At 47.5% G+C, this 22,500-nt stretch overlaps 1 protein-coding gene across 1 annotated transcript in view; it reads left to right on the top strand.

The window, feature by feature from the left end:
- Positions 1-22,500, top strand: part of ZNF536 (zinc finger protein 536) — a 248,766-nt gene that overhangs the window by 63,970 nt on the left and 162,296 nt on the right. The window contains exon 2 of the mRNA XM_010851100.1: positions 17,594-17,746. Within this exon, the coding sequence (XP_010849402.1) occupies positions 17,594-17,746 (153 nt within the window). The remainder of the gene's footprint in view (positions 1-17,593; positions 17,747-22,500) is intronic.

Raw genomic sequence — 22,500 nt, 5'->3', positions numbered from 1 at the left:
TTGTAAACAGACGAGGACTAAGGAGAGAGCTGGGCCCCTTGCTATGTGATGTGGGTGTCCCAGCTGCCTCCTCTGCCATCCATCGTGCTCGTCCACAGCCCCCGTGGGCTGTCTGGTCTGCTGTGTGGACTGCTGCCCATCTCCGTACTCACAGAGTGGGCAACATTCATACTTGTGGGTGGGATGAATTAACTCACATCTAAGCAAATATTGGGGGCCAAAACCAAATGGAAAATGAGGCTGGAGAGTCCAGGGTGTTTTCAGTCATTTGGTTGGATCTGCCTTTCTCCTAGAAGCCCCAGGAAGAAAGCCCTGGAGGAGGTAATAATGGTGTCTTTCACAATGGAAAGGTCAACCGACCTGTGTTTATTGAGTGACTCAGTGGGCCAGCCCTTTGCTCTGCTTTGTAGGTGATTACCAGACCGGCAAACCCATGGGGTCCTCTTGGTAAGCAGGCTGGAATCAAAACGCATGAGAAAAATGAGAGAGCAGCCCGGAGCAGCATGTCATTGTGCAGAATCGTCCAGAAAAGGTTCAGAGGATTCGAGGCTGTGCTCGGGAGGCCCAGGTGGTGGGGCTGAGTGGGAACACCTGAGGAGGCAGGAAGGAGAAGGCTGGGTGCCACAGGTGGAGGTCGGGGTGTGGCTGAAATCTCCAGGTCAGCACAGCAGCGGGGGTGCGTCCGTGTCCCCTCGCCAGAGTCCTGCATGGGCTGTTTCAGTTGCCTGGCTGTCTGGCCCCTCCTCTCTCTCCCTGATCACTGCCCTTCCTGCCGAGGCCTCTTTGAAATTTGACTAAGGTTGCGAGCACGTATTTCAGCATTTCTGGATGCAATTTGGTATCAGAGCAAAGAATCAAAGGATATTTGCTATCACTTTAAAGTATGCTTCTCTCCCTCTTCCTCTGAGCACCTGACCCCACAATCATCGCTGGCTTTGAAATAATAGACCCATCATAATTATGAGAATTAGTCTGGAGGCTTCTGCCTTATTTGCTCAACTGAGGTTACTGAGGCCGTCTTTAGAGGTGGAAAGGGTGTCCCGGACCATCTCGGCCGAGATGGCAAATACAGAGCCGTGCCTGCTGGGTGGGGGCTGCCAGGAAGCAAGAATGAGGGAGGGGGCTGGGAGCAGGGAGGAAGCCCCCAGTACCCACCCCAAGAGCCGCTGCCCCTTGGGGACCCTGGACCCAGCGTTGTGAGAGAACAGTTTTTTTTTAGCAGAGGCTGAAACCAAGACCATGTGTGAAGTGCCCCGAGTTTGTAAATGTTAAAAACAAATTTGGCACATGAAGACCCTGAGTAACGAATGAGCTCTCCATTGGGTTGCTATCCCCGCTAGTTATAGAAGTGGAAACAGAGGCCCAGGCAGGGGAAAAACATGGGCTAGCTCATTAAGGTGGTGGACTTGTGTTCCCTCTGCCTCCTCGGTCCAAGCCCCGAGGTGCAGGGCAGTGTCCACACTCATCAGGCTGGGAACCTCCCATCAGCATGCTGCCCACACTGCCTGCTGCTTCCCAGAGCCTTCTGCTTGCCCTTGGCCAGGGGTGGCTAGAAGCCTCTCTGTGGCCTTGAACCTGTGTTGCAAAGCCGGACTGAGTCAACACTCTGAGCTGGCTCTGTGACCGACCCGTTCCAGGCGGTGGGTCAGTGGCCACGTTGCAGCCCTTGGACAGCAGGCAGGGAAGGCCAGGGCTCTTACAGAGGGCAGCTTCAAGGTTCTCCTAGGGTATTTAAGGAATAGAGCCAGAGTTAATGCTGAACTCTTTCTTTGACTTAATTTATTATAATGTATGTGGCTAAAATGTAGATCACACGGCTGTTTTGGATCTCCGTTTTGATTCCCAAAATTGCAATCATGATAGGTGGATTATAACCGTGCTTTAACATACAGATGAGGAAATGTATTCCTGTGCAATTTCCCCCTAAGGAGAAGTCAGAGGATAAGGGGCAGGAGTTTTGAATAACCTTGCAACATTTAGTTGTCTCTCTCGGTTATGGGATAGAAATTAGCATTACAGGACTATATGTGTGGTGACTGCAGTGCTGCTTTGAATTTTAGTGCGGAAGAGCTTCCAAAGGGAAGGGAGAAAGTGATTTTCCTTATTAGCAATTGTCACCAGGATCTAATCTACATCCAAAGTGGTGTCACAAAGTGTTGTTGTATTTATTTAAAAACACGAAGTGCCTACTATGTGCCAGGCACCTTGCTAGCAGGCTGGGAATGCCATGGCAAACCAGACAGGATGAAGAATCGCTGGAGAACTGAGCGCTAGCAGGCAGCACTGGGTGGTGCCCAACTAGGGGTGAGCTGGGAGGAGGCCGAGGTGGGGGGGTGGGAGCTGTGAGCACAGCTGGAGGGCCGGGGGTGGCAGGCCAAGGGAAAGGAGGGTGCAGGAAGCCTCACACAGAGGGGAAAGTGGAGTATTCCTCATGTGGGGGTGGGGTGTGCATGTGGTGGGGTGGCTCCAAGAACATATGTCTGGGCAGATTTTTCCTCGGGTCCAGATACTCAGCAGAAGAACCGAACAGAACAAATGTCCTGATGAGCTGCCCCAGGGCCTGGACTCTGCCCTCCCCACCAGCCCAGGTCTTGGACTGGCACCTACTCAACCTCTCCAATGCACCCTGAGGGTTCTGTTTGAATTCTGCCACCTGCCACTCTCACCCCTGCATCTGGGCCGGGGCTCTTGAGAGCTGTGAGAACTGCACCGCAACTCCCCTTCTCTCTCCTATGAGAGCTAGCTGTGCCTCTCCCTACACAGCACAAGCCCTCGACTCTGTGTCACTGGGGCAGGTCAGTGCAGGAGAATATAGGGAGTCTTAAAAGAAAACAGGGGGCCTCCTTTGGTTATACTGTGTGGAATGACCACCCAGCCTTCCCAACACCATTCGTTCATTCATTCTCATCAGTATTTACTGAGCGCCTACTCTGTTTCAGGAGGTTTTGCATGCATGTCAGTCATTCAGTCGTGTCTGACTCTTTGCAGTCCCATGGACTATAGCCCGCCAGGCTCCTCTGTCCGTGGACTATTCCAGGCAAGAATACTAGAGTGGGTTGCCATGTCCTCCTCTAGTGGGTCTTCCCAATGCAGGGATGGAACCCATGTTCCATCCTTCCCAATGCAGGTCCTGCATCTCCTGCATTGGTAGGCGGAGTCTTTACCACGCCCCAGGAGGTTTTAGGGAGATAATATTGAGAAAAACAGACTGCATCCCAGCTTGTGAAGTGTAGACAAGCTAGTAGGAGAGAGAAATTAAGCAGGTATCATATATCTATGGTAAATACAAACTCTGAGAGGTGTGTCATGAAGGTTTCATTCTAGAGTAATTGGGATTGACCTGACTCAGTGTGTAAGTACAAGAATGTCTTCCAAGAAAGTGGCATTGGAGCTGAACTCTCAAGAATGGTAGCATCAACCAGGCAAGAGGGAGGTAGTGTGCTAGGGTTTGGGGTGTATATTTCAGGAAGAGGGTGAATGTGTGTTGAGATTCTGAGGTCCATCAAAGAGAAAGTTCTCACCTTGCTCTTTCTGGAGGGTCAGTAGAGCTGCCTTGCGCTCTTAGATTTTCTGGGAATGCCTTGGACAGACCCAGGCAGGACTGTGAGTGGCATCTCCTTGGCCCCCTGAAGCCTTGTCAAGGAAAGCTCCCAGCTCACATCACATCACAGTCCCAACTCACGTCCCAGTGCCTGAAAGGTGGCCCTAAAATTCTTTTCCAGTATTGGGGTGTGGGCGTGAACTGGTCAGAAGGCCTCTGGGGTACAGGACTGAGGGGCCTGGCATGTCTGGGCAGATGGGGTGCTCTGTGGAGATGTTCAGAAGCAGCCAGCCTGTTCGCCCTTTAACACCAGCCATCTCATGAAAGGTGTATAGGATGGTGAGGCCTGAACTGCCCCAAATGGTGACTGCTCCTCTCTCTCCCTGTCATCCCAGTCCGACACCTTCCCCTGGTCTTCCTCCTCACCCCCTAGTTACTCATCTCAAAGGGATGATCTGAGTAGGTCTGTCTTGTCTAGGAGGTGTCTTGGGAGAAGGTGTTAAGCTGTAACTTTAGGATTAGAACATAGCATGCGTGGAAACTTGTTCATGGGTTTCCCACCATGGAGGCTGGTGTCACTTTGCACACTGGAGTTGATCTTTCCAGCTTGGCAATGTGCCAGGGGAGGGCACTGACCATGAGCAGGGCTCCTATGGTGATGCTATTATATGAATCATCATCTCTGGTTTGTCCTAGTTATCTGTGTAGGTATAGGTCAAGGGTAGGTCTGGACCTGGGTAGTTCAGGGGAACTGTCACTTGGGAGCCTTTTCCTCACATTATGTCATTTAGTTTTCACAAGGGATTGTAAAGTAGTGCTGTTATTCCCACTTTACAGACAGTATTTAGAGTCTGGGCAAGGCTAGGGGAAGCATCTACAGAGGAGAAGCCCAGAAGTGGCAGGTCCAGGTTGGAAAACCCAGAGCTTGCTGTCTCAAAGCCGGTGACTTTCCCACTTGGCTGTGATAGCTCTGCAGGGTTTAAGGTATATTAAGCAACTTCACTTTCACTTTTCACTTTCATGCATTGGAGAAGGCAATGGCACCCCACTCCAGTGTTCTTGCCTGGAGAATCCCAGGGACAGGGGAGTCTGGTAGGCTGCCGTCTATGGGGTCGCACAGAGTCGGACACAACTGAAGCGACTTAGCAGCAGCAGCAGCAGCAAGGCCTTGCAAACCCCCTATCTCATGAAACACTCAGAATCCTTTGTAAGTACCATTATCCAATTAGTATCTAGTTATACAGATTAGGATGCTAAAGTTCATGACGCTTTAGTGGTTTGCTTGGAATTCAGAGTTTAAACGCAAACTCAGATCTTGGAGTCAAACACTTCTAGGTGTTTTGAGGTGAGCCCTTCTGGCCGACAGTCTCGGTCCATGCCTGGGGACCATGGGGACAATTTCCTCCGTCCCACCACCCCTCCCTCCACAAGGAAGACTGCTTGTCCCTGCCCCCTCCTTCCCTGGGCCTCCTTGGCGGACATACTCATTTGCTTGACCCTTGTGGAGATTTGTTTGGACTGGTCTATGGGATTGCTAGAACCTGGAGGTTTCCCTTTGAGAACTTTGCCAACACTTGATACTTTCATCTGGGCGCAAAGGAAGAATGAGCAGACTTGACCTTCCTGTTGGAAGCTGCTACCCAGGAAGCTAGTCCCCAGGGGTCAGTTCATTCATTCGTGCATCATTCATGCATGCATGAGCTCTTTGAGTGATGGTTGGATGCCTACGATGTGCCAGATGTGGAGGAAGAGTTCTCTGGTCCTCTTGTCCTCTGCCAGTTACAAGCTAGAAGGAGAACAAAATCCACACTCTTCACCTGGCCAGAGAAGCTAGTTGCCGGCCCACTCAGGATATGAATGTAACCAGGAGCTATCTGAGGTTTATAGCATAGCTTCATTTGTAGTTGAGAAAGGCCACTCCTATGGTTATCAGAAAGTTACCTTCAAGCAGTCTCTGGGGGTCATGGGAGGAAAACAGCAAAAACTTCACTGAGCATGTCACAGTCGTATTGTCTAAAGTCCACTCCCCAACCAGGAGCCTTGGGGGTCGGGGGGTCATCAACCTTGCCAGGACGCAGACACTGGACCACTCATGGGGAAGGCCATTCTCCAGGGCATCGGCTCTAGCTTTGTTTTGCTGGCATGTACCAAGACAATGGTCAGTGTGGTAACCTTGGCTGTCTCCTTGGCTCCTCTGCTTTGTGGCCTGAGCCAAGTCCAAAGGTTTTGTCCTTTGGAGATCTATCAGCCAGGCAAAACAGCTCCAGAAAAATGTTTGTACCGTGACGGGCAGAGCTGGATAGAATTTTTTTTGCTAATTTTTATATGTCAGCTAAAGTATTTATTACTACAAAGTGTTTAAAGTTTCAGCATTTATTAAAAAAAAATTTAAATCTTGATCCATTGATAGTGTTCATCTGATAAAGGTTCTCAAATTAAAAGGGCTAGATAAGTCAGTGCAGCTCAGAAATGGCAGTAACTTCAGAGCTGGCAATTGACACTTGTTTTCTGCCACTGTTTACTCTTCAATAAAAAATGCATATTTACCATAGCAACCTCCTGATCACGTGGTGCCCTATCTTACCCGCTACCCTGTAAAACAGAATAGCTTCTTAAAGAAACACACACATTCTAATATGTATGCTTTTCAGATGCAAAAATGTGTTCTTTATAAGGACACCCTCTTGCCTGGGATTTAATGCTAATAAACACGTCATCTTTATAGAAATCATTTTGGTCCCATGTCTTAAATTTTAAGGCGTTCACCCTGAAAATCAAAATAAAATTACTCTTGGAAGGACTTTTGATTATCTTGAGACTTTGTTGATCATTTGTTTTAATACAGTTTTAAAATAATGTGTATTTGCATGTATACATGCATATGTATATATAGGGTTTTTTTTTTCCCCCAAACAGTAGCCATTAGTATCATTTGGGAGGGAGTTTGATGTAGATTCTAATGACCTGCTGCTTCATCTGTGATTAAAGATTGTCATCTATGCAAAGCTCAATTGCAGGCTGAATTGTTTTTCACTGTTAACTTGGGAGAATTGCCTGGGTGTTCAGAGCTTTGGAGAAACTGCTGTAACCCGGACTTTTCAGAAAGGGAGCATGCCCTCTCATTCTGGACCTTGTGCAGGTTGCAGGCTCTGTCGCTTGGGGAGAACGCTAAAGCCACAGGTCTCTGCCCTCCCCACCAGCCACCCTTGCATGCAAGGGGTCCCTTTGGCAATATTCATGTTAAAAGCTGTTATTAACTGGAGCATATCCTGCCTGCACCAGGCCCTTGCTAAATGAATGTTAACGACTATCCCTGTTTTGCAGGTAAGGAAACTGAACCTCAGAGAGGTTATGTCATTTGCCCAGGATTATATTCTCTAAGAGTTGGTGGAACTTGGTTTTAACCTGAAGCATCTGATTGAAAACCTTTTCCACGTAATCTGTGATCGGCACCTTTCTGTCAGATGTAAGCCGGAAGGACAGGTGGGAACAGCATGGGGGTGGGGCGGCGGTAGGCAGCGCCTTCTTTCGCACAATGTTCTCAGGAGATGTTGCGTGGCCTCAGCTTCAGAAGAGTTTCTTGGCTCGCCCTTCCCATCCTGGTTTGCACCTGGGCCTGCCAGCCACGTACCCCTGTGCAGGGGTCTGGACACCACAGCCCTGGGAGGGTGGTGTCTGGCTGTGTATGTGATGAGAGAGCTGCGGTCAGTACCCCGACAGCCTGGGGGTGGGGTGCATCTGAACCAGGCCTGGTGGATTTTTTAAATTCCTTTCAGCCACATACAGACCAATCTGAAAAACAAGAACATATTGTGACTCTGTTATGCTTAGTGGCTTTGGGGGGAAATCCGATAGTGATGTGAGGCAGGGCTCTCTGTGGCGATGTGGCATTATGACCCGAACTCAGAAGAGGAGAGCTGCCCAGACCCCACAGCCCAGCCAACCAATCTGACTGCAGCGTGTCCACGAGCCATTTCATAATTATCCATCATGAAAGCCTCCATGCTGCCTTAATAGATTATTTAAAATGGTGCCTGTGCCTCCCATGCAACCTCGTTGGCCCCGAACTGTACATACATACAAGCTGGGAGAGGTAATTGCTTATCATGTATCTTTTTGTTCCAGACACTTTTATAAAAGAGTATGTATTATGTATGGTGTGACCTTCAAATGTCAGGAATGTGTTGTGCAATAAACTGTCAATATTTGTGGTTATAAGGTACTAGATGACTTTTACAATAATTGGAATGGCTATATTAAAAGCTTGGATCACTCAGCTGGTTAAAGAGAAAGACACAGGCCAGTGTTCATCAGGGACTTGCCTTCTGCCAATGATTAAATGAAAGATATTGCAAGGTGCTTAAGATGTCTTCTTTGTTTAAAAAAGAATATGGCAAAACCTGTCTCTAGGGGAGGCGTTATCTCCAGATCATTCCTTCTCCTTTCAGTGCGTGTCTGTCCCTAGAGAAAACTCAGCCCACAAGTTATGGTGAGTGACCAAGCACATTTTGAAAAAAATCGGTCCAGCTTGTTCTCAGTGTCATTTAAGTAAGAATTCCTGAAGCCTACCCGGTAGTCAAAGAGATCTCCTCCAGTCTTCCCCCAGCCCCCACCCCAGCCATAAAGGAGAGGGCTGTAAATTACCTTAAGAGGATCTTAAAAGCTATAGTTTTTTTTTTTTTTTTAAGAAGATAAATTACATAGAAATCTTTTGGGAATTTATGCTTTACTGAAAGTAGAGGCTTCTATAGTCTATAGTTTTTTTGTGTGTTTTTTTTTTTTTTTTTAAGAAAGGAACATGTAATTTAAATTATGAAGAAGGGAAAGCATAACAAATATTTTGCAGTAATTACGGTAGTGATTGGGGCATGGATTACTTTTAAAGTATCTGTTTTATTATGCTTTTGTATTGATTACTGTTTCTTTATGCTGTTTCTTCCAATGCAACGAAATCTTCCTTTTTAGCCAGGAAGTAGGCAGATGAAATCGTGGAAGGTACCTCAATGACACACCACCATCTTCCCTCAAGCTGTTGTGATCTTGCTGATTAAAGTGTCTGTGTGTGGTTCCTTCCACCTGACTAGAGACCCAGCAAACACTCTGAGGCCTCCTCCTTCAGGAAGCTTCCCCAGATGTCCCTGACCTCCTGCCCCCCCACCCCAACCCCGCTGTCTTCACACTCCAGCCCCAGATGATCTGTGCTGAGCACATTGAAGGCATTTCTGATATTTTGCTCATACAGGGGGCCACTTCCCCCCGGACTACTCAAAGCAACTTTCCTCTTGTAGTCAGGAGCTCATCTTGCCCTCTGAATTCCAGTTTGCTTGCCTCCTCTGATTCTTTTATTTAGTTTAAAAGGGTGTGTTTAAAAGAGTAGGTACAAATTTTAAAGTATGTATTGAGCACCTGCTAATGAGCGGAGCGCCTACCGAGTGCTGGGGGTGTAACACCCAAGCAAGGGTGTGTGGTCCTTGTTTGTGTGGAGCTTGTGTCTAAGGGCAGACAGGTGGTAAGCAGACAAATATGCAGGTCAGCTAGCATCTGCCATAGGTGATAGGTCCTCGAAGGACAAACCAGAGAAAGAGCACCTGGGAATGTGGAGTCAGGGAGAATTCCTCCGGACAGTGTGGTCAGAAACAGCACTCCCAGGAGAGGCGGTGGACTAAAGTTTGAGTGTGAGTCTCTGTGTGAATTCTGGGGGGAGAGAATCCCAGGTGGATGGGGCCGCAACAACTAGTCAATCCTAAAGGAAATCAGTCCTGAATATTCATTGGAAGGACTGATGCTGAAGCTGAAGCTCCAATACTTTGGCCACCTGATGCAAAGAACTGACTCATTTGAAATGACCCTGATGCTGGGAAAGATTGAAGGCAGGAGGAGAAGGGGATGACAGAGGATGAGATGGTTGGATGGCATCACTGACTTGATAGATATCAGTGTGAGCAAGCTCCAGGAGTTGGTGATAGACAGGGAGGCCTGGCGTGCTGCAGTCCATGGGGCTGCAGAGTCAGACATGACTGAGCGACTGAACTGAACTGAACTGGGGCAACAGGAGCAAAAGTGGGGTACCAGCCAGGAGGCCTTGTGGAAAACAAATAGGTGGAGGGCTGGAGTAGAGTTGGGATGAGGTCAGAGCAGCAGCAGGGGCCACTTAGGTGGGGATGGGAGATGATGAGGAGTCGGGGGTTATTCCAGAGTGACAGAGCCAATGACTTGTCCGTCCCCTGGCCATAGCCAGGCTTTCCCAGGGGATGGAATCTCCCTGGGCTGTCCCTCTCCAGTCTCATCCTGCCTGCTTCTCCTCACCCAGGCCAGTCCATAGGTGACCCTGCTCTGCTCTGGTTCACCTGATCAGTTTCTGGGATGCATCCCTGCCCTGCAGGCCAGAGGGAAAAGAGAGGTGTGCGGAGCCCAGAGAAATCCATCACTCAATCTGTCTTGTCAAGGGTTGCTTCTCTGAGTCCCACATCCTGCCTGCTGTGTCCCTGGTCACAGCTCCCAGTCTGGGGACTAAAAGCACATGCCCACAGCTAGCCCTGAGTACCTTGGGAGAACTGGCAACCCGAGGATTACAGAGCATGTTGTCAATGGCAGCGTCACACAATGCCAAGGGGAAGAGACCCCATGGGTGGCCCAGTCACCAGCAGGGGGGTTCCGCACACTCCCCTGACAATTAGGAAAGGGCTCTGGGCTTGGTAAAACCAGAAACACATTTGGCCCACAGTGCTTGATTTTGAAGCCCTTGTGTATTTTAAGGGAAATTTAATCCATATGTTTCTGATTCATTTTCACTTAACTCATCAAAATGTTGCTTTAGAGAAGCCATTTGAGATCTTAGTATCTTATATTTTTTTTCCTCCAAATTTTAGCCTTTTAGTGACCTATTTCCCCAATTCCAGAAATTCTATCTTGCTAAAAGCAAATGGAGCTCTGCACAGTTTTGAGTCTGGGTCAGAGGTGAGGAAGGCGATGATGGAGGACATTCACCTCTGTGACCAGAGGTCTGTCATGAGCTGGGCCTTGCCAGGGAGCCCAGCCCGGTCCCTGGTCCTAAGGACCCACAGGGAAGCTGGCTGTTGCCTTGTCACAAGTGGTCATCCTTTTCTAAAATAGCTCTCTATTTAAACAAATACTTTTGCCAATCCATATTAATGCTTAAGTATTTAACATGACTATATATGGCCATCATAAACCGGAGAACTTTGATGAAATAACAGAGACACCAAATTAATACTGACCTAAGGCATGACTTACATCTTCCAAGAGTTAAGTACAATTGTTTATGGAAATCTTATAATTTTTATGCATACCATTAATTTAAAATGGTTTTTAAAAATACAAGGAACCCTTCATCAGCCATAGCCATTACCTCTATCACAGTAATTGTTTTGAGTCTGTTTAAAGTTTTCAAAATAAGGGAAAGTGTTAAGCTTTTAAGAGGAACTATACATTCTCTTGGACTTTTTCTCCAAAGTGTTCTTTCTTCTACCCTGAAACCATTTTAAAACACTGATATATGTGGGCAAAGAAATTAAGAAAGATGTGATTTTTTGGTGTCCTGCTCACCCTTTAGACTCCACAAATTGCTTTTTCCTTCATTAATGAAGTGAGAGCTGTGCTTTTGAGATGCTCTTTGCACAAGGCAGACTTTCAGAATGAACTGCACGACTCATCTGGGAAATTGTATTTACTGTTATACTAAGAGTTTCATAGAAATTAAAATACCATGGCCTTTTATGTCGTAAAATAGTAAGCACTCAGGTGTATGGACAGCTCCTTCATCCCACTGAGGTTCCTGGGACAACTCTCCATTCCTTTCATGGGCTTATCTTCATCATCATCATCATTACAAATTTTTTTTTTTTAAATCTTTCCAGAATGTACTTTGGCGTGTGAAGGGTAAGGCTGCCTGGCAGGATGAGGTGAACAGTAAGGGTACATGCACAGTTAAAAAAAAAAACCTCTCTTTGCTTTTTCTTTTTGGTCCCACCCTGCCTCTTTTGGTCTCTCTGGACCTTGTTCTCTGTCACATTCTGTGGGTTAATAGGACTACCTGGAGAATTGGGTATAAACCCAAAAGACTTCACCAGTAGAAGGTTCGAATGACTTGGTTCCTGATTCCCATAGTGACCAGTCTCCAAGTCTTGAGGACTTAACAGAGCCAAGATTTGTTCTCATTCATGTGCAGTCTGTCTTGGGTTGATCTGGTGGCTCAGCGATCCAGGCGTCCTCTATTTTGTGATTCTGCCCCCTCAACACTTGTGTTGCAAGGACAGGGTGGCTGGGAAGGAGAGGGAGGCAGCCATGGTGCAGAATCTCTCTTTTCAGTGCCTCCAGCATTGCCTGGACTAGTCAGTGGTGCCAACTTAGGGCAAAGGCAGTTGGGAAAAGTTGGGGCTCGTGGAATATATTGAAGCATGCACTATCCCTTTCATGGTCATTTCCTCCCATCTCTCTAAAATCCATCCCTATTTCTGATTTGGCTTAAGATGGGCTAGGACTTTCCCAGTGACTCAACAGTAAAGAACCTGCTTGCAATATAGGAGACACAGATTTGATCCCTGGGTCAGGAAGATCCCCTGGAGGAGGGTATAGACAGAGGGCTACAGTCCATGGGATCACAAAGAGTCAGACACGACTGAATTTACTGGACACGTGGGCTAGGGTGGGTGAAGGAAAGGCCACTACGTGGGTGCAGACAGCCTGCAGTGGACTTGGGGCTCACAATATCACAGGACTACACGGAGCCGGAGGGGAAGAGCCAGCAAGTCCAGCTGGGGTCGGGTGAAAGGTTTTGCCTAAGGACAGCCAGGCACTGGGGACCAAGAAGGAAGAGATTCTGCCTCCTGACTCCTGACTCCTCCTCTGCAAACAAGGATATTTTAAATATGTACCAAGGAAGTCAAGTATTTAAAGATAACCCTGGGGGGAGGGAATCTACCCTTAAAATGCAAAATTATTTCATAAACCAAGTTTTTAAATTCCAAACAAATATAACAATAAGGTTAAGTGTATAACGAGGCACCCAGAAATTCAGATCATATTTGTGCACAAGATAGCCAGTCTCAGAGATGGATTCGGGTAGCTGCTGACGGTGTTCTATGTGCGTCTAGGTTTTAACTTTTGAAAAATTGTTTTTCTTTCTAAGCATCGGATTCTTTGTCTCTCCAGGACTGCCAGTTTGTGGTTTAGTTGATGATGGGGATTCTAACATAATCCACAACCATTTTGAATCTCCCAGCGCCTTCTTTAGCCCACAGCTGTGGGCTCTCCCTCTGTGAATTCTAGGGAAGGTAATGCACCTCAATCACCTTGACCTAGGGCAACCTTGCTATATACTCAGAAGATCGGGAGAAGCAAGTGGAAACATAGAAGGCAAGGTTTCTGACCTTGAGATGACAAAATTACGAGGGTCAGTTGTTCGACGTCCCCCCAAAACACAGCTTTTTTAATTGAAGTATAATTGATGTGTAATATTATAAATATTATATATAAAGCATACAGTGTAGTGATTCTCAGTTTTTAAAGGTTGTGCTCCATTTACAGCTATGATAAAACATTGACTGTATTTCCAGTATTGTGCAATATATCCTTGCAGCATGTTTTAGACATAATAGTTTGTGCCTCTTAACCCCCTACTCCTGTACTGCCCCTCCCCGTTCCCTCTCCCCACTTGAAACCACTGCTTTGTTCTCTGTATCTGTGAGTCTGTTTCTTTTTTGTATTATTCAGTTGTTTGTTGTATATTTTAAAGATTCCACATGTAAGAGATACCATACAGTATTTGGCTTTCTCTGTCCGACTTGTTTCACTTCACAGAACACCCTCCATGTCTATCCACGTTGTTGCAAATGGCAAAATTTCATTCTGTTATGACTGAGTAGGGGAACACTGTATGTGTATTTTGTTGTTTAGTCGCTACGTCATGCCTGATTATTTGGGGACTCTGTGGACTGTAGCTTCTCTGTCTATGGATTTCCCAGGCAAGGATACTGCAGTGGGTTGCCATTTCTTCCTCCAATGTGGGTGTATGGGTACTTTACCACTAGTGCCACCTGAGGAGCCCACATATACCTGTATAAACCCTACAGGCTTCCCCACTGGCTCAGCGGTAAAGAATCTGCCTGCAATGCAGGAGATCCAGGTTTGATCCCTGGGTTGGGAAGGTCCCCTGGAGGAGGGCGTGGCAACCCACTCCAGTATTCTTGCTTGGAGAATTCCAGGCAATGTATATTCCTGGCGGGCTATACATTACATTGCGTCACAAAGAGTCGGACATGGCTGAAGCAACTTAGCACACACACACCCCCCTTGTCTTCTCTATCGGTTCATTCGTTGATAGACACTCAGTGCGTTGGCCATTGTAGACAATGAACATCGGGGTACATGTATCTTTTTCCAATTAGTGTTTTTGTTTCCTTTGGATATACACCCAGGGATGGAATTGATGGATCATATAGTAGTTCTATTTTTAATTTTTTGAGAACTGCCTAAATTCTTGAAACAAAACTTGAAATGATTGGATCTGTGTCTTCTTTTTTATCTAAACACTCCCAGCTTGTAGGAACAGGAGGAAGCAGAGTTTTTGATATCTACTACAATTCACCTGTTTTAGGCTGACACTTGGGAAGGGTTGCATGTATAGTCTGTGTTCCTCTGGAATATTATTTGCTGCCATTATGTAAGATATCCACTTCTGAAGAATAGATCGCATATTATTTAGTGGGGTCAGGAAAAGAAACAGAGGTTCCAGGAGCTACTTCTCAGCTGTTTCCCCATATTGTGAGGCCCAGGGCACACTCAGGCTGAGGCTGTGTTGCCTGCAATCGGATATCCCCACTCTTGGGGACACCCCAGCCTCGAGGAGCTGGCCACGGTGCTTTCACAGCGGAGCAGGAGGAGCAGACAGCGAGTCTGAGGCCCACCTCTCCTCAAATGCCCAGCTTCATTCCACTCAGCACACTTAGAGCAAGTGTTTGATCAGAGAGAAGAGAGACTGCAGAGTTTAGAAAACGGAATATATAAAAAAAACAAAACAAAAGCAGTCCACATGTGGCCTGAAAAAGGGTCACACGTGTCTTTTTTATAATGCTGCTTCCCTTCTGTCGTCTCTTTCCTAGAGGGGTGGCGAAGGACTGGTCTGTCCATAATCAGGACCATGGATGTGTCCTTGGCTGGCTGTGTGGGGCCACAGAGTCTTGCAAAAAGACAGCTGCTAGTGCTTCTGCACCCTGGGGAGAGAAGGAACAAGAGAACAGCCTCATCTTCCCCTCTGAGCCAGCCTCTTGGGTTCTCAGTGAGGCGGGGCCTAGTCTAACACACCTTAACGGTACCCATCCATGTATAGGCAGGGACTCACACACAGGCCCTGGGAGTGTGCCGCCGGGTGGGCCTTCCTCCACCATCACTGACGGTACTTGGCTTCCAGCCTCTCCGGACACTTCCTGGGACCACCCACAATTCCCCTTCATCCTCACTCAAGTTTGTTTTTCTACTTGGATTAGTCTAAGAGTAAACGCCATAGGCCTTCTGGCCCTCCAAGGGGGGAAAAAAAATTCTGTGTAAAGTGAAAATTAGACTCTTAAATCTGCAAAGAAAGCTGTTTATCTTACAAATTTATTCTTTTTATTGGGCCACACATATCCAAGATAGAAAGATAAAAGGAAAACAGATACAGGCCATCACTTAGAGTGACATATAGTGGAACGCAGCTCATCCTCACCTTCCGTAAAGCCTGTGGGAGCGCATGATGGTGGCTTTATCTGTCTATTTATCTATAGCATGCCCTGGGCCAGGGCTCACCAAAAGCTGCAGTGGAAATGCATTCCCCACACTCTCTATTCTCCTCTGTTGGACTGTTCCCCAGAGGCTCCGATGGAGGAGGGTCTAGGGGAGGTGCTGGACTGCTGATAGTGGGACACGGGGAAGGGCAGGGATGCAGCGTCAAAAGCCCACACCTGCCTCCTCCTGTCCTGAAGTCAGCACTTAGTTTTGTTCATCATTCAAATGACAGCTCGTGACACCCTAACTTAAATAGGATATCTTAACCCCATTGCAGGGAGCAGTTGGGCAGAAATTTAATCAGGCTCATTGTTATTTTAAGCTGACCTCATGATCATACAAAAGATAAACTGAGTTACGCTGGGAGGGCAACTGCAACAGTTTTGGTGTTGGGGTGGCTGTGGGGGTACAGCGAGATGGGTAAGAGTTGGCCCACCAGTTGTTTATACCTAGGATGTGGTTGGCTTGGAATGGGCATCTGGTGTCTGGCCATTTTCCTCCTGGACTGTTGGCACACTGGTTCTTTTAACACAGCGGTGGCGGCAGTGCTCGTGGATGTGACCTGTGGACGTGGGGCTGCCTGCTATGAATGCATGTGGGGCGTTTGTCTGCTGTGATCTTGAGAGCCCCCTTTGTGCCTGCTTGGCCTTATCCGTAGCCATCTATGGATGTCTTTCCACAGTCTTGTGGACAAACCACAAAGCTAGTGGTAGGTCAGGTGGGCTCTAGATGTGGATGAACGGAGCCCTCCTACCCACGTAACATTTTGAGGAGAAAAAGAGCTGGGCAATTAGACCCTTTGAACAACTCTTTTCCAAGGGTGGTTAGAAGAGTTGGGGAGAATAGGAGTCAAAGCGAGCCTTCCAGGAAACTTTCCAGGGTGGCACACAGTCCGAATGCACAGAGGATGCTTGAAGCCAAAGCGTTCCACGGTTGTTCCGAGCAAACATCCAGATTAGAATTAAGTGCGATTGCCTTCACCTTGTTCATGGCCTGTAAGTCTGTCCCTTTTGGCTGTGAGCAGAGAACACCAGGAACGGATGTTGAAGAATAAAAGCAATTTGCATTTTCCATTGCTTGGAAGGTACAAATCTTGTTTATTTTGCTCTCTGCGGAACTCGCAGGTCTGCTTATTATCCCAGAAAGTGCCCTTGTTCTCATAGTGAATCTACCGCGAGGCCTGGAGGGTGGGCCAGAAGCTGCGGCCAGGATCCTGCCAGCCTTGGGGGCTTGGGTTCTGTGCCAGGCAGTGGCCTCCAGCCCTGTGGGGAGGCCAGAGGAGAAGGCTTGAGTGCCTCCCCTTCTCGAGGCAAGATTCCCAGCTCCTACCCCGCTCCCCTGATGTCGCCTCCTTGGCAATGTGATGTCAGGCCTCGGGTGTTGCAATAACATATCCTCCAACCACTAGATATTTTCACAGTTTTATTTACTATTATGTCCCATCATTTCTGTGCAGAAGGCAGCCGCATGTAAATTTTATTCCGTTTTCTAATGGTTTGGGTTACATAACAAATAACAGCAGGAAGGAAAATTTGTATTGATACTTTACAGAGGAAGTTCTCAAGTCACTGCACAAAGATTTAACTGTGGTGCTCTAAGTTTATGGGAGTTTTGCAGCTGAGTTTCTGCACATGACTTTGAATATGTCACTATATGTTTATCATGGGCTAATTGTGGAACCACATTTCCATACTTTTTCTTCTCTCTTTCATGAGATTACAGCAGCCAGCGATGGAGGCAAGACTCTACAAGGAAGAAATGATCAGTTTGGGATAATTTTCTTTCCTGTCCCAAAATAGCTGTATGTCTGCATGTCTTAGGGACTCAGCCGAAACACATTTTTTTCCATTTGTTGCTTGATATAATGCAAATGTGATTTCGATACTATAGCAAACTCTCCAGCTAGTCCATATTACAAATTAATCAAATTCAACAAACACCAACATTTTTAAACTTTTGCAAAAAAATACTTAATAGGAGCTAAGCAAAAGAAGAAATCAAACCAGCTGCTGACACAGCTGTTTCTTTTCTTGTTTAATTCAGTTCAATATAAAGGTACCATATGCTGCTTAAAATGATGATAGGAAAGATGAAATAATTTAAGAGAATAACAAGAAAATACATGAATTGTCAGCATTCTGTCAGATTTAAAGAATGAAATAGACAGGTGTAGTATTGACATGTTTAACTTTGTGTGGTGTTAGCAGTTTTGGTGCGAACAACTTCTGACATGTGCTGAAGTGATGTGAGAACGTTTCTCCTCCGCTGCAGACATTGGCGAGGAGGCTGGGAGATCGGCCGGCGTCCAGCAGCCCGCACTGCTTCGTGACAGGAGCCTAGGATCAGCCATGAAGGACTGCCCATACTGTGGGAAAACCTTCCGGACATCCCATCACCTAAAGGTCCACCTGAGGATACACACAGGTGAGAACTCTGGGTGCACAGCTCGGAGGAGGCGTCCCAGGCTGCTGCGCTCCTGTCCCAGGTCTAGCCTAGTGGGCCGGCCTGTGCACCACTGTCTGGGTCTGAACTGAGCCTAACGACCTAGTTCTCTGCCCCACACTCACCCTCCTGAATGACACATGGCGTGTGGACGTGGGTCTCCCGTGATCCAGGTTTGGGTGATGGCGCTTTGTCCGAGGCACGGAAACGTTTTGCTTATGGTGTCCTTCTGCTGTACTGAAGTCGCACCTCCTACATCCTCATCTGGACCAGGGATCTTTCAGGTGCAGATGACGAGAACCCAGCTCCAACTGTAAAGATAAAGGTCATGCAGGAGGTCTTTGAAGGCAGGCTGGCTTCTGGCCCCTTGGGGTTACGCGCCCACACCTGGGACTTGGACAGATGACGAAGGGAATGGGTAGCTCTCCATTGCTGCTGCTAAGTCACTTCAGTCATGTCCGACTCTGTGTGACCCCATAGACGGCAGCCCAGTAGGCTCCCCCGTCCCTGGGATTCTCCAGGCAAGAACACTGGAGTGGGTTGCCATTTCCTTCTCCAATGCATGAAAGTGAAAAGCGAAAGTGAAGTCGCTCAGTCGTATCCGACTCGTAGCGACCCCATGGTTGGGTCTCCTCAAAAGAAGGATTGAGATGCTCTTACCCGAGCCTCTGGACTGCTGCTGTCATCTCCCATGTGTTGGCAGTGCCTGAGCCCCTCATGGTGAGGGCTTCTCTTGGTTCCTCTGCCTCGAGCCTCGGTCATGGTTCTTGTTCGCTTTTCTGCTAGTTGTTTGCACATTGCCAATACAGAAAAAAAATCTATCTGAGATATGGACACCTCCATTTTCTTTGATTTTTCTCCTGACACATTATCTATTGGAGTATGAGCTGCTTCAGAGGATAGACAAATATGCCATCTATTTTCAAAAATAATTGTGGTCTGTTTCCCAAGGAATCAATAAAGCTCAGGGTTGTGCATGATATTTAGTGCATACAGGCCTCATGTTCAGCAGGCTGTGGAAGACAGGGAGCCCTCACCTGGACCCTCACCCATGCCCACATGTCTTCCTGCCACCCAGTGTCCTGAGGACAGGTGGTCATGGGCAGTGGGTACGGGCTGCCGTCTTTATATGCAGCCTGGGTACACTTGGCATCACCACGGTCCCTCCCTGTCCTGGAGCACTTCTCTCATGGGGTCACCCCAAGGCAAGAGAGGACTCCTAACATGCACTGATGATGCAGCAGGCTCTCTCACCCTCTGGGGTCCATGGGATCCGACCATCTTGACCTTCATCACCTCCCTGTGACCCCACTGCCGTCTTCCTGTTCCTCCTGTGCAAGAGGCCTTGCTTCTGCGGCAGGACCTCTGCACCTACTGCCCCCTCCCCCTGGACTGTTCTTCCTCCAAGTGTAACTGGGAGCTTAGCTTCACGTGATCTCTTGAGAGGGGCCATGCCTAACTACCCTGCCTGAAATATCCCTTGTGCCCCTGCATTATTTTTTTCATCGACTTAGCACCTTGTGAAATTATCTTGTTCAGTTCAGTTCATTTCCTTATGTGTTGTTTATCTTCCACCAAGTAGAATGTGAGGGTGGTAATATTCTGCTATAGAATCCCAGGCCTGCAAGAGTACCTTCCAGTGAGCTATAGCTTAGCAGAGGCAGTGCATTTATTTGAGAGCTTGAATGACAGACCAAATAAGTGAGTGACCCTTCTCCTTCAGTGCCTGCTCTATGCATGGAGTGGATGAGTGCAGTGGGGAACCTGGACTCTTCCCTAGGAAACTGTGGTCCTTCTAGAAAGACCCCCTGCACACACGAGCTGGTCAGAAGCTACCATGTGGCAGCCACCCTACAGGTGCTAGATGCATGGGTGTGGATGGAGCTCAGGGCCTTTGCACTTCTCTGTAAGACAGGTCACCCGCCGGCTTGTGCCCTCACCTTCAGAGTGGCACCCATGTCCCCTTCTCAATGGACTCATCCCAGTGAAAGGGCTCAGGACAAGACAGCTTTTGCAACCACACCAATGTCCACCTTCCTCCTTAGGTTGTATCCAGGGTCCCCAGTGTTATGGCTGGGGGACCCACAGACTGCCAGGCTGTGGGAGACAGTCCACCAGGGCATCTACCGTCCTGCTGTCTACAGGGGTGTAGAGACCTGACCAGGGAGGTGCTGTGGTTCTGCCCTTTCTCGTGATGTAGATACAGGCTCCGGGCCAGGTTTCCCAGGTAGGTGATGGCTCACTGCAGGTGAGACTGGCCCTGCCAGGGTTAGTGTGGGTCAGGAAGGAAAGAGGCGGTGTCTCCCAACCAGGAGCTCTGCCGACCCAGGGGCCCCCACCCACCCTCAGCTGGACTGTGGTTTATGTGGAAATGCCAGAGAATCTTCCTGGTAAGTTAGGACTGAAGCCAGCAGAAAGAAGTCTTGCTGAACCTGAGTAGAAACAAATGGATACTGCTTTTGAAAGTATCAAAGTTTGAGGAAGACTGTATTTGTCCAAACTTCTGCTTCTTTTGCCTCATAAACTTCTGAAGTTTGTGACCAACAGTCTTTGGTGACATTGAGAGAAGTGACATAGGGCCGTGGACAGAGGCATTCTGGAAACTTCCCAGAATAAGGTTGAAAATGAGCGAAGTCATGGAAACATCACACCGGCCCTCCTTGGAAGCAGAATTTGCAGGTTTGAAAGGCAGAATGGTAACCAGATAAAGATCAATTTCCTTTTTATCAAAGAACAAAGAAGTTGGAAAATGCTTACAGTTGTGCTTTTGAACAGAAAGTGTTACATGTTATAAATCACCAAAGTAAACAAACATTATGACAATGTAAAAGCGTAGATTACGCGAGTAATTAAAAATCAAAATCAAGTGGTTTGTTAATGAATGAGTTAATAGGGTCCCCAGTTGTGGAGATGTCCTGGGCTGCCTTCCCTTCTCTCTTTGTGGTTTTGTGTTTCCAGATGACATGGTCAGAGGACAGCAGTCTCCAAAATAGAACAGTTGTTTTCCGAAATGCCATCTTTTGAAGTTTTTTTATAATGAACTCATATAAGCACATTAAAACTCTGATGTGTAATAAATATATTTTAATTGGTCAGGATATGAGGTGGTACATTCTCTGTATCTTTCTGTCCTACCCCATCTCTGTGGGAAGTTTTGATCGTATAACATCAACTGATTAAAAAAAAAAAAACAAACACTTTCCTTTTTTTAACTCCACTACATTAGCTCAATTACTGCTCTTCTTCTCCAACACCTGTCTATTAGAGAGGTTCTGAGCAGATGCACCAGTCAGGTTGCTCTGAACACCTGGGGGCTGGGCAGAACCTGCTGCTGCTAAGTCGCTTCAGTCGTGTTCGACTCTGTGCGACCCCATAGATGGCAGCCCACTAGGCTCCCCCGTCCCTGGGATTCTCCAGGCAAGAACACTGGAGTGGGTTGCCATTTCCTTCTCCAATACATTAAAGGGAAAAGTGAAAGTGAAGTCGCTCAGTCCTGTCTGACTCTTTGCGACCCCATGGACTGCAGCCCACCAGGCTCCTCTGCCCATGGGACCTTCCAGGCAAGAGTACTGGAGTGGGGTGCCATCACCTTCTCTGAGAGCCTGCAGGGAGCTAGAACATTTCAGCTGCCGCTGAGCTCCAGCCAGATCTATGGGGAACAGAGAGGAGCACCCAGAGGACCCTCAGATCCTCGGCTGCCCCACTCTGGCTACTGCAGGGAAGATGTGGGTTGCTGATTCCACCTAGGGAAGGCGGAACTCCTCTCCTGTTTGAAAGTCTGGCTGATTAGGACCAAATCACTAGACGTGTCTGATTTGTCTACTAGAGCACACTGCTGGTGACTGGAATTCAGAGCCAGACAGTAAAAAGACTGTGTCGGTTAGGGCTCTCCAGGGAAACAGCTATACACATCTATATACATCTATATGTATCTATATATATATATATCTATAGACACATCTGTGTACATATACATGTATAGACACATCAATCTACATACATATACATTTATACATATACATATACACGTCTATATACATCTATGCAATATATACACATATATACATATATATTTGTGTGTCCATGCATGATAAGTCACTTCAGTTGTGTCTGACTCTTTGCAACCATATGGACTGTAGCCCACTAGGCTCCTCTGTCCATGAGATTCTCCAGGCAAGAATACTGGAATGGGTTGCCATTTCCTCCCCCAGGGATTGATTGAACCCAGGTCTCTCTCCTGCATTGCAGGCAAATTCTTTACTGTCTGAGCCACCAGGGAAGACCTTTTATATCAGATCATATCAGTCGCTCAGTCGTGTCCAACTCTGCGACCCCATGAATCGCGGCACGCCAGGCCTCCCTATCCATCACCAACTCCCGGAGTTCACTCAGACTCACGTCCATCGAGTCAGTGATGCCATCCAGCCATCTCATCCTCTGTCGTCCCCTTCTCCTCCTGCCCCCAATCGCTCCCAGCATCAGGGTCTTTTCCAATGAATCAACTCTTCGCATGAGGTGGCCAAAGTACTGGAGTTTCAGCTTTAGCATCATTCCCTCCAAAGAAATCCTAGGGCTGATCTTCTTCAGAATGGACTGGTTGGATCTTCTTGCAGTCCAAGGGACTCTCAAGAGTCTTTTCCAACACCACAGTTCAAAAGCATCAATTCTTCGGCGCTCAGCCTTCTTCACAGTCCAACTCTCACATCCATACATGACCACAGGAAAAACCATAGCCT

Source organism: Bison bison, unplaced genomic scaffold, assembly GCF_000754665.1.
Source record: "Bison bison bison isolate TAMUID 2011002044 unplaced genomic scaffold, Bison_UMD1.0 scf7180017864297, whole genome shotgun sequence".
Classification (NCBI taxonomy): domain Eukaryota; kingdom Metazoa; phylum Chordata; class Mammalia; order Artiodactyla; family Bovidae; genus Bison; species Bison bison.
This window is presented reverse-complemented; position numbering and strand designations above follow the sequence as displayed.